The sequence below is a fragment of the Thunnus albacares genome, chromosome 4 (assembly GCF_914725855.1).
Source record: "Thunnus albacares chromosome 4, fThuAlb1.1, whole genome shotgun sequence".
Classification (NCBI taxonomy): Eukaryota; Metazoa; Chordata; class Actinopteri; order Scombriformes; family Scombridae; genus Thunnus; species Thunnus albacares.
This window is the reverse complement of record NC_058109.1, coordinates 5,369,598-5,381,960: the sequence shown is the minus strand read 5'-3', so window position 1 is coordinate 5,381,960 and position 12,363 is coordinate 5,369,598. Positions and strand designations below refer to the sequence as shown.

The 12,363-nt window shown below is 38.6% G+C and overlaps 1 protein-coding gene across 1 annotated transcript in view; it reads right to left on the bottom strand.

The window, feature by feature from the left end:
• The window catches only part of ptprt (protein tyrosine phosphatase receptor type T), a 280,227-nt gene that overhangs the window by 145,468 nt on the left and 122,396 nt on the right, over positions 1–12,363 (bottom strand). Inside the window, exons 12-13 of the mRNA XM_044348580.1 lie at positions 4,211–4,412; positions 919–1,021 (exon numbers count right to left, since the gene is read on the bottom strand). Of these exons, the coding sequence (XP_044204515.1) occupies positions 919–1,021; positions 4,211–4,412 (305 nt within the window). The remainder of the gene's footprint in view (positions 1–918; positions 1,022–4,210; positions 4,413–12,363) is intronic.

Genomic DNA, 12,363 nt, shown 5'->3' with positions numbered 1-12,363 from the left:
AGTGCACTTAAAAATCCTGTTTTTTGTTTTTATTACGCTTTTAATTTTAGAAAATTAAAGATGAAAATTAAAGTGATGTCCAAATTAAGAAATATGCGTCATGTAGCAGGTGGATGTGACTCCCCTCAGAGCGACTATAACTGACCTGCTCGCTGGTATTTGACATGTTTTGTTTTTTTCTACCCAAAAGCAAATGATTTTAAAAATATTTGTATGAAACAAATATTTGTAAAAAAAACAATATTTGTGCTTTGCCGAATAACGTATTTGTATTCGGGCACACCCCTATTGTTGACTGACTGAATGAAGAGTTTCTAGAGTTGATTTATGAACTGCAAGGGATGCTGTTTATCTGTTGTCTTGTTTTTGTGTGTGCTATAGTATGTCACATATATGTTTTTGTGACCATGATTGCATGTTTGTTTGTGTATTACATGAAAAAACACCCCAAAAAACTTCCTTTTTATCCCTTTAATTCAACAAGCCGTCGGCAGGGAGCTTCAACTAAAGCAGCAAGTCTCAAATCGTCAAATTACCATCAAACATTTAGGCTTGTCATGCCTGCTTGAGGTTGAATTCCCATATGGCAGCGGCTAAAAAGCTACCAGGACCGATGTGATTGATGACGAGACGTTTCACTGTCAAATTTATAAAGGGTCCCGTTCTCCGAGTTCCCCTGCATACAAATTGGACTTTATGTGTGAGTGACTTTAATGGCTTTAAAGAGACCCTTGAGGAAGACGAGAAGGAAAAGTGGTCGGAAAGAGGGGGAAAGAGGCAGGAGAAGAGAGATGAGAAAAGGGCGGGAGAGGAAGGGAAGCTAAGACGATGGAAGGAAAGTAAAAGAGATGCTGGGAGAAAAAACAAGATTGTAGGAGAACATAAGAGACAGAAGATGAGATACAGAGGTGAAATTACCTGATAGGTGCTCCACGTGATTGGGCAGGTTTCAGCAGGATGGTGATGGTAGTCTCTGTCTCGTTTAGTGGAGCCTCAGACTCGTACTCTGGCATCATGGGAGCTGATGGGAAAAAAAACAAAAAAACAATGCAGAAATTGACATTTGAAACCAGGATGCCTTTTACTGAAGGATGGCACTTCCAGCTTTGGAAGCGGCATTTAATAGCCTAGCATAACTTTTAGAGCTATATTTACTGTAGCTGCAGTATAATCAGCCCACCCCTTCCTCCCAAATTTCATCAACCCAACTAGTACCTTTCTAAATTGTGTAGTAGAGCAGAGACACAATGAAAGATGGGTTTTAATAAGTAAAATATGCAAGTTTTCTTAAATCGATAAACAAATCATGATACAACAAATGAGGTTTACGTATTCTTTCAGGTTGGTTTACTGTGGAAATGCATATTTCAAGGCTGTCAGACCATATTTCATTATTTTGAGTTGATATAAAAGAAAATAACAAACTCATGAGGTAATACACTGTAAAAATATATATCAGCAGAAGTTCATATATTATTTAAAGATTTGCAAACAAATCTGTTGGGGCTCAGATCTTTTAATTTTATTTTAACATTGTCGTATCATATCTTGACAACAGTAATCTCATCAGGTGCTATTAAGAGCAACAAAAAGACGGATGTATGCGTCACTCGGAAAGGCTTCTCAGACGTTTCATTTCATTGGGGGTTTTTAATTTCACATCTGTCATGACCTCATATCGGAGGTGCAGCATCAACGCCTATCTGAGTAAGACATCAACGTTTTTTTTCCCCTCATTGATGTGGCATTTAGGTTATTAACACCGAGTCCAACCCCTCCTCCCGTGTCCATCCATCTCTATCTGTCTGCATCATTTAATTTATATCTCTTCATCCTTTGGTCCCTGAATGAGATAATGAAGATTGGGGATGGCGTGATATTTGGAAGGAAGACATCTTTGTTATCTGTGGATTTTTTTTTTTTTTTTTTTCCCTTCTTAGCAACATGTTGTTAAGATTTGAAAGGATGATGGAGGAATGGGGGCTCAGTGGAAAAGGTCATGTTAAAACCCCTGTAGGTGTTGACAGATAGGACGACACCGATAACACGCTGATGACACATTTAGACTGCAGTCTTCTGCGGTTCGATCAGCACTCAACACCGCCGGTAGGTTGAGTTCAGGATTCAGTTGTGTAGTCGGGGGGCAGGAGGGATGAATACTTCCCATATTTGGGTTTAATTCATAAACTGAACTTTTGGAAACCTTGTCAGATTTAAAACTAACATCATCCAGGAGGTTAAATGTGATATGTGATATGTGTAGCATTTTTATCTATAATTAAAATAAAGTGATTTTATGCCACATTTACCATAAACCTCATGACATCTTGTAACAAGTGGCCACTTGCTGCTTCCAGGACTGAACGTGTATGACTGCATGAATATTAAAAGATGGTAGCAAAGGAAAAGAGCTGGCCGTACGTGAGTACATAAAAGCTACAAAAAAAGATTCTCTCTGCTTCATATCACGTGTGGATTAAGTCAAGTTACACTGATCAATTACGTAATAAGATTAATTAACATAAAAGCGAGAAAGCTCTCTTCAAATCATCTAGGGACCGGGATTTCTGACTTTTAATACTAAAAAGGCATCAATACATAGATTTAGAAGGAAATTGTGGAGATATATCACCCTAAGAGCAATGTTTGTTTCTTTTCAGGTCAATAAATGTTGACAACCTGAATACCTCATGTGCGAATTACCTTTATTACCAGAAGTAATCATTTAATTTACAGATCCTACAACTGAAATTAAGATTGAAGAAATCTAATTACAAAAAAAGTGACTTGAGAAGTTACTTTCTAACACCATATGTTGAAATAAATCTCTCAGGATGATACAAGGAGTCAGTTATTTTATGTGAGGTCGAGCTGAGCAGATGAATGTTGTTCTGGTAATAAAGTTTGTCACCTCTACAAGAAACGTTGGCAGCTGTTCACCTCGTGCATCATTGCCTTCGCTGCTCTACATGATCGTAAGCCTCCTAGAATTTGCAACTCCTCAATAAAATTCAGAATTTCCCTGCCACTGTAAGCATTTGATGTAAAAAGTTATGTCTGATAAACAGTTCTATAAACAGTACAAAGCATAGTTGTAGTTGCATTTATCCTGCATGTAATGTATGTCTGTGCTTTAATGCAATAAACCACATTTATCCTGAAACTATTCTGCATCGTTTTGTTCATTTGTTTTTTCCACAAAATGCTCCTCTCAGTGATAGAACAACAGTGGTTTAGTGTAAAGATGGGATTGTGAGACTTACATCTGTGGCAGCTTTTGGCTTAAAGCTACAGTGAGTGTCTCCACAAATATACTAATAACAAACATTGCTAAAGGTTACGACTATCTTAATGAAGAGGCAATAAAAATAATAACATCCTGTGAAGGACAGAAAGACAATCAGACTTCCGTTTGGGAAGTAATTATTAGAGTAAGATAAAAACAAAAGGAAAAAAGAAAAAGAAAAGGTAGGAATAGAGACAGAAGATTAAAGAGAGGGAGAAAACGATCGAGACACCGAAGGAGACGAGGAAAGCGGAAAAATGGAAAGCGATGGAGAGACAAGAGGGAGAATTACCTAAAGCTGAAGAGAGACAGACAGGGTAAGTCAGAAAGATAAAGGGCAAAGAGAGACATACAAAAAGGGAAAAGAGAAAGGGTTTTTTTTTTCTTTCGAATCAGTCATTCTGTCATTTAAACAACAAAGAACACCATTCACAAAACAGTTGGAAAAAAGAATAGAGAAGTCCTCTTGTTCCAGAATAAAGAAATGCATTAACATCAGAGGACATTTCACAGTTCTTGCTTCGAAAGTTGATTGTTTTCCTTTTTTTTTTTTTGCGGTGCCGTTGACATTTTCTATGGGCCGAGGCGGGTGACGTAAACAGACGGTTACAAATGGAAAGAAAAAGTCAGAGAGATATGAAAACGGTCACTCTGACAAACAAACAAAGACACAAACAAAAACAGTGACTGGCACATTCACAGAGAAACTGACTGACATGACAACCCACCATCTGGCCCACAAACAAGCTTTCTTTACCTCCTGTTATTGTAAAAATAAACATGAGTGTGTCACAATATCTGTGTGATTATGAAAGATCAAACAAATGTCACATGAACAAACACATTTTTAATGTAATGATGCAAACAACCAAACAACAGCAACTCAAAACTATTAGCGCTTCAAAGACCTAAAACGTCCTTTACCTGCTATCTTGGTGGTGATGCGGGTGGTGACGGGCGGGCCGAAGCCCTTGTTCGTGGAGGCTTTGAGGGTGAAGAAGTAGGTGGTCCCCGGGTAGAGACCGACGAACAGGTGATGGGTCTCATTCCTCAGCTTGAACACCCTTCCCCTCTGGGTTGTCAAATCAGCGCTGGGGTCTAACGAGCTCAGGGCCTTGTAGGTGATCTGGAGGCAGACAGGAGACATACAGTTCAACACATTTAGTTTACTTTGGCTAAGGTTAGCTTAACGTAGCATACTGTATCTGAGGTTATCATAGCTTAGCATATATATATTTGAAAGTACTGTAATTTAATTAGGATTCAGGAGTTTGTTTGTTTATTTATATTGGAGACCAGCAAAGTTTAGTGTAATTTAGAGCCTCCTGATGGACTCATTAGCTTATAGCATCAGCAATAACTGATTTTTTGTCGTTTTGTTGTTTAAAGTTGTGGCTAATTATTTCACATTACAAATGGCTGCCTTTTTACAAAATAAGCAGACATGGAACAACGTTAAAATTCATCTGGAGTCTTCTTTATGTGGACAAATGTCCAATTATCATTCTCCTTTTTAGCATTTTTTGGACCAACTCCTGAAGAAAACATCCGACTCTTTAACTGCTAAAGGCTCAACTGAGATGACGGTGAACAAAAATAACAATCTGTAGGCTGAAAGATGCTAAAACGCTATGTAGTGATTAAGAAAACTGCAGAGTCATGATCATTTTCTGTGGGTTCATCACTACGATGACTGCTTTAATGTTACACAACCATTTAATCTGTTGTTCATCTGAAAAATATTGATTAGCACAGTTTTGTTTCATTAATTTCTGCTCAAGATGTTTTATATCTTTTTGCCTTTTTATCAGTATATGTTACACAATAGTTTTATCCGTTGTTTATATAAAAATATGTAGGTAAAGCTAGCTTGCAGTTCTGAGGTAAAACACTCAAAATTAAACTGGATTTCTGATATTCAAACATAATATTCTACTGATTAAAGTCTAATTTATTGTTCACCTCAAGTATCTTCCTTGTTAAACTGAATAATATTTAAGCTGTGTGATGTTACGCCAATTTTCAGTTTTAAATATATAGGTTTTTTTTTATTTATTAGGGTAAACAGTCCAAAACAAACACCAAACTGTCACATTAGAGCAAATCCAATAAAGCCACCACGTGTTACTAAATTGTCTGTTAAACGTCATACAAATCAATTTTAGATTTGAAGTGATGTTGGCTCTTTACCACAGGTCTGTGTATCTCCACATGATCTCCACTTTGAGGCTGGAACAGATTGACTAAATTGACTCATGGCCACTAGACAGACAGAAGCACTTCAATAGTTTTTCCGTTAAAAGAAATGTCAATGTACTGTATGTCGTAATGTTGCTACTGGCGAATTTCCACACTCCACAACTGTCAATGACTGCACACATGAATTCACAAAAAGTCACTCTCACACACAAACACACACACATACACACACTCATCTTTGGTCATCAGCAATTATCTTTTATGAAAGCTGCCAAACGGGAGCTGGGGATAATTTGCCGTGGTCCCCCTTCACAGAAACATATATTTCTCTCACACAAAATATCTCTCTCTCTCTCACACACACACATACAGAGAGAGAGAGAGCGAGAACACTGGGGGACAGCTGTCATTGTGAATGACAGTCAGTACAAAAGAGTATTGACTGGTGGGAAAAAACACGTTAATAGCAATTCAACCCCCAAACACACTTCAGCACTTCCCTGTGTATGTGTGCATGTGTGTGTGTGTGTGTGTGTGTGTGTGTCAGGACCTCTGAGGGCATTTCAGTTTGTCTTTCAGCCTCAAAGTCAGAAAAAAATAGATACATAAAGTGCGGAGGCAAGGTGAGAACAATTGCGAGAGGTAGAGAACGAACAAAAGAGACAGATATGAAGACAGACAATGTGAGTGAACCAGGAGGCGCTCGGTGGAGCAAAAAAACCTCAACCGATGCAAAGTTCTTCTCCGACTCGCAAAGCTACAGCCTCTGGAACGGTTCATGACTCCTTTTGGTTTGTTTTCTAGGTTTAACTTCTTGACAAAACTGACTGACAACTAGGAAACTTTCCCACCAGCAGAAATGGAGGTCTAATAAATCTAGATTCAGATCCCCACCGAAATCAACAAATACTCAGAAAGAGAGTGCCCCCGTCTATCTTCTGGGATATCTCGCTATCAACAGACAAATGGGGTAAAACACAAACTTCTTCTTGTTTACATTCAACAGACTGAGTATGAGTGTACATATAGATATTAGATATGCAGAGGACCAAGTATTTGTATTTGTATCTGTATTTGTTGAGGCAGCAAAATTATTTGTATTTGTATTTGTATTCGAATAAAAGTGGAAAGAGGCTTAAAAATCCTGTTTTTTATTTTTATTACGCTTTTAATTTTAGAAAATTAAAGTGTCACAATAAGTGTTCCCTAGGGAGCACTTCATTCGTGTCAGTAGTTCAGCTTTATCTCTGGGGAACACCCCCAACTCCGGGACTGATGTCCAAATTAGGAAATGTGCGTCATGTAGCAGGTGGATGTGACTCCCCTTGTTGAGATCTGCTGATAGATGTAACAGTGGAGCAGATAGTGATGTAATCGACCTGTGCGCTGGTATTTAACATGATTTTTTTTCTTCCTGAAAACAAATAATTTGTATAAAACAAAAAAAAAAAAACACTATTTGTGCTTTGCCGAATAACGTATTTGTATTCGAGCACACCCCTAATAGATATAATGCAGAATGAAAGTGAAAACAAATAATACAGAGATCTGTCTCGATACCAGGTACAGTAAACATGTCTCCAAGCTGAATTTGGCTGAGGAGCTTTGTTACATGTTGTCCCTCTTTCCCATATATCCATCTTTCCTGTTACACTCTGCTCAGGCAAATCCACTAAAGGGTCAAAATAAATCTTTAAAGAAAGGCTGACTGAGATTGAGAACAAGAATGAATGAGACACCGAGCTTCAAACCGTGCTTGATACTTGATATATCTCTCTCTTCATCCTCAGTACTCCTTATATCTGACTTGAAGGTCCTTAACGCCTCATAGCTTCACCCGATGATTCGGACATCAAATAGCAAGAAGACTCAAATCAGTCTATTTCCCAGACGGACTTCAAAACCTGACAGACAAGGGTTTGGGTTTAAAACCAGAGTTGGTTAAGTTATGGTTTAAAAGTAGGACAACTGAACCTAGACTCAGACACCGGAGACTTACATATATAAAACGGACAGTAAAGGTGAATATGACCATGTCAGATATATCATAAAGTCTGTTTTTAACAATGGAAACAAATTATGTGTGTTTTTTCCAATAAATTTATCGATTTAAGTGATTTCTTTTGCTTTTTTTTTTGCTTTCTGCAATAAACACAGAGTGTAAAAGAGCTGAAGTGAGTATATAAGAATATCAGAGAGATTCCAGAGAGAGATTTAACTTAATGTACAAACTAATTATCTTTAAATGTCTTACTATTTGGTAATATTGTTCTCAATTGGCATGCCAGTAAAGAACACAGAATTGAAAACTGAAATTGAGATGTTGAGTGTTTTTCATCTTACACTGAGAGAAGCTCATATTTAGTCTCATTATATGAAAACCATTGTGACAAAGCACATTGGATAATAAAATGAATTGTAATGGGGAGGGGGAGACGGAAAAAAAAAAAGAAGTGGAAGAGAAAAATAGAGACAGAGGAGTGAAAAAAGAATAAAGAGCCGGAGCCAAACCGAGGCTGAGACACTGAACAAGAAAGCGTAAGAGAGAGAGAGAGAGGAAGCGAGAGAGCAAACAGAGAGCGTGATAACAAGATGTTTGTGTAAAACGGGTTGCTCGGAGGCTGGAGGTGATGTGTGTGTGTGTGTGTGTGAGTGTGTAAGTGTGTTAGATTTCGGGTCGAGGTGGTGGGAGGAGGATCTCGGCACTTCACGCTCATGGACGTCGCGGTGGCCCTCGTCGCTCCATTTGCGGATTCGAATCAAAAGCACTGACAGCTGTGTGCCTCACTTCAACTGAGCCTGCGGGCCGGAGCGCTGATGTGTGAATGTGTCACTGTGGCTTTTACGTGTTTGAGACAAAGAAAGAGAGGTTGATGGTAGAAGACAAGAAATAGGTAAAATAAAGAAAACAAAAACATGGGAGAGATAGAAAGACATGAACATGAACCTCAAAATCACTCCCAACCTCTAAGTAAGGGGGAAAATGTAAGTTGCTTTGGGCATAAAACATCTGTGAATGAATGTAAAGTAACACCTGATATAATTTAGCTTGATAATGACAGTTTGTACGTTTGCACCGAGAAAATAAGACAAGTTTTTTCTCTCTGTTTTCTAAGCACTTAACTCCCCCGGCTACAACGCAGACAGACAACTAAACGCCTCTCAGATTAAGGAACTTGGGGAGAAACCTTTAGCCAATAGATGAAAATGCTCCAAAATGCAACAGAAAGCCCTTGACAGAGCAGCAGTCTCGCCTTCTACGAGCAGCTGGCGTCTCCCAGGCCTGAAAGTTCGCCTGGCTGGCTGAATAAAACATGTTAAATCAATAGCTATTTATACAGACTGGGACTTAGGGGCTGGAACAATAAAATATCACCTATTTCATCTACGCTGCAGTTTTGGTTTGCACATCAATGGCTGTTATTTTATAAGTCATGAATGGCTCTCTATATTTTTATGGGCTTTATTCTCTCTCTCTGTCTGTCTCGCTGCCTTTTTCCCCCTCATCTCACCTACTCGCTCTTTCTCTCTTCTCTCTCTTTCCATGTTGACTGTTGAGTATTTTCTTTCTTCTTCCCTTCTTCCTCTTCCTCTTTCTCCACTATTCTCTCAATCTTCCCTCCGTTTCTTTCTCTCTCTCTCTCTTTCTATCTCTCTCTCCACGGTTGATCTACTCGACCATTCCCTCTCCTAGTTGATGTACTTGGAATCGGTAGAGCCATAAAGTTCAGGTTGTTTTATTGGCCAATGAAAAGGCAGGCGCGCAGCAGGGGCAGTGCATCTTGGGTAATAGAGTGTACGTCTGTGGGGGATAACTCACCGGAGGGGAAGGTATGTGTGTGTGAAAGAGTGTGTGTGATTGAATTAGTAAGTAAGACAGAGGAAGTAAACATACGGATAGATACAGAAAAGGGAGAAAAGGATTAGAGGAAGAGGAAAAGAGAGGGAGAAAGACCAAAGGATAGATGGTTCAGTGATGGAGAGAGAGGGAAGACAATTAATGCCAGGGTACCACTTTTTTAGTAAGGTATCCTTTAGGTTTTGTTGTGACTAAGTGCTTTATAAATACTTCACAGATCATTTACCGCTGCTTTATAGATCGGTTGTAAGCCATTAGTAAGGACAACTTTTGGATGGTTGTAAAAAATCTCTCCGGTCGGTGGTAATTCTCCTCCAGCACGGTGCTTCCTTTCAGTTAATTAACAACTTATTAACACAATTAACACACTGAAAGATGAAACAGTAAAAAGTAAGTTCTTCTCTGCTCTGTTCTTGCCTTATTACTCATCTATGCTGCATTAGTAAATGATTAATTAACCAGTAACACAGTTAGTTTAAATTAAAATAAGAGAATACAGTGTGTCTCTGCAGGTGTTGGTGCATCTCTTAGTGTGGTCTCACCCCGTGTGATCACAACACATATTTGTCCATGCAGGAGATTGATGCTGGTGAGTATTAGAAGCCGTAGTTTTTACCCAGCAGTCCTCTTCATCAAACACATCAGCAGCTGTGTGTGTGTGTGTGTGTGTGTGTGTGTGTGTGTGTGTGTGTGCCCTGCGGGGCTGCAGCATTCGGAGCTCTAGCCAAGTTTTATGGAAATAAACAACGTTACGAGGCGTCGTTGTGGAATCGTTGCTGTAGAAACGCTATTTTAATTCACGTTCGTCATTTACCATTTTTTTATTCCCTGTGCTCTCGTTCATTTTATTAGAAAATATGTGGCGGCTTCGTTCCTAACTATCTCAATGGTGTCGAATTAAGTAGGAACTATGTGAGATGTTTGTGTTTTATTTCTCTTTCATTCACTTGAGTGGACCTTGGAATTGTTTACTACCTCTCTATTATTCAAGCATTTAGTAGACGCTCTGATCCGAAGCAAATTACAGCAGTATAAATAGATAAAGTTGGGTTGAGTTAGTGTCTAACTTTCTGCTGTCCCTTTTAACAGTGACACTGGGGCTGAACGTTGGTAAACTGGCAGACTTCCCTCCAGTCTTTATTATCACTATGTATTTATACAGACCGATGCCCAGGGGCTGGAGCTATAGAACATTATGTATTTCATCTACAGTACACTGCTATTAGGCACATCGATAATTGTTCCTAACTCTGAAACTTTATGTGCTGCACGTTTGCTTTTTCTTGCCCTTTGACTAAACTTCTTCTGTTTTGCTTTCAGTCTCATGTAACCTTTGTTTCCTTCGCTCTGTTGAATACTCAAAATCCTTTGTTTGAAGTGGAAATGCTATTCTTTACTTAATCTGGCGTATGAAGCCCTTCCCTGTGCATTTTTATAATAGTTATAAATCTTGTATGGTTCTGCGTTTAGGCTTTCTTCTTAAAATATGATAATTAAAACAATTTTATCTAAATGTGTTTACTGGTATTATCTCTAACCCCTAAAATAAATCAATAACCAACCCTAAGAAAATCGCCTTGGCAATGATGTCATTGTCAATATCTGTATGACAAGTTTGAAAGTGGATCCATTTGTGCTAGTTGTTAATGCTAATATCGTAACAGGTTGTGGTATAAGATATTTAAAATAACAAACAGAATCAGAGGAAAACCCCTGCCATCACAAATCTACTATACTCTCTCTGTTTTGACACTTCCTGTCCTGCTCATTAGACACTGTCTCCAAAAACACCCCAGTGTTATATTTCATAATGTTTTATACCACCTGCTCTGCCCTCTAAAGCATAAAAAATAACACAATATATTTTCTAAAGTTCCCAACATACAAGATAAATAATAGCGCCATCTCCTGTCCTGCCTTTAAACTCTCTCTACTAACTGTGTCAAGGCCCCGATATGCATAACACATAATCCTTCTCATCTCTTTGCACCTTGACATTTGCAATCCTGCCTTCCAACTTAGTGAGAAAAAAAAATGAGCTTCCTAAGATGAATTCAGGACAGGAAGACGTTTTGTAACTTTCTCATAGTTGCAGTAGAGAATAAAGCCTGGATAAAAAAAACTCACCGTGTACTCTGACACTTCCTGCCTTGCCCTGTAACTTAGTCGGCACCTATTCTTTTCAATTCCAGCATTTCTGTTTTTAGAAGTTTTCATTTGGGACGGACTGTTCTCCTGCTTCCCAACTTTAAAATGTCAAAACATTCTGGGTCACTACGAATAGAAAGACAAAAACACACATGTGCTAATACCAAGATGTGCACACTCATACACACACACACACACACACACACACACACACAGACATACCAACCCAAATATGTATGTAAATGGAATAAATGCCAACATGTATGCAAATGCACACATGAATACTTATGCATACATACACAAAAACACAAATGGGAATCGGATCTTTGGTGTTTTCCTCGTCCCGTTTTTCTATTGTTCACAAGTAGATACATTAACCAGAGAAAGAAATAGCAACACATAATATTTCCTAGCCTTGCTGTATCCATTGTTCTCATCGACTCTTGATAAACAAACAGAAGCGAGAGAAAGAAAAACAGAGAGGGACAGAGCGAGATGAGGACTAAATATAGCCTGATAAAAAAAAAAAATTTCCAGGCAGCACAATTGTTCTCAATGAGATAAATATACACAAGAGAGAGAGATGGGGAAAAACAAAAGAGAGAAACGCAGAGATGAGCGGTATAGCAATAATACTCTAGCTTCATAAATAGCTGAGCTGTTAATCTCTGACAAAGGCCTCGATCGCTTTATCAGGCTGTTCAATCGGCGGTCCAGAGGCAGGGAAGGGAAGAGCGATGGGAATATAAAGTTCAACGAATGACAGCGAAGAAGAAGTATTTTGGAAAAGTGCTCCTGCATTTGTCTACTACAGCAGCCCATTGCAAGCAAAGTTCACATCAAAATCAATACCAACCTCCCTGCTATAAAA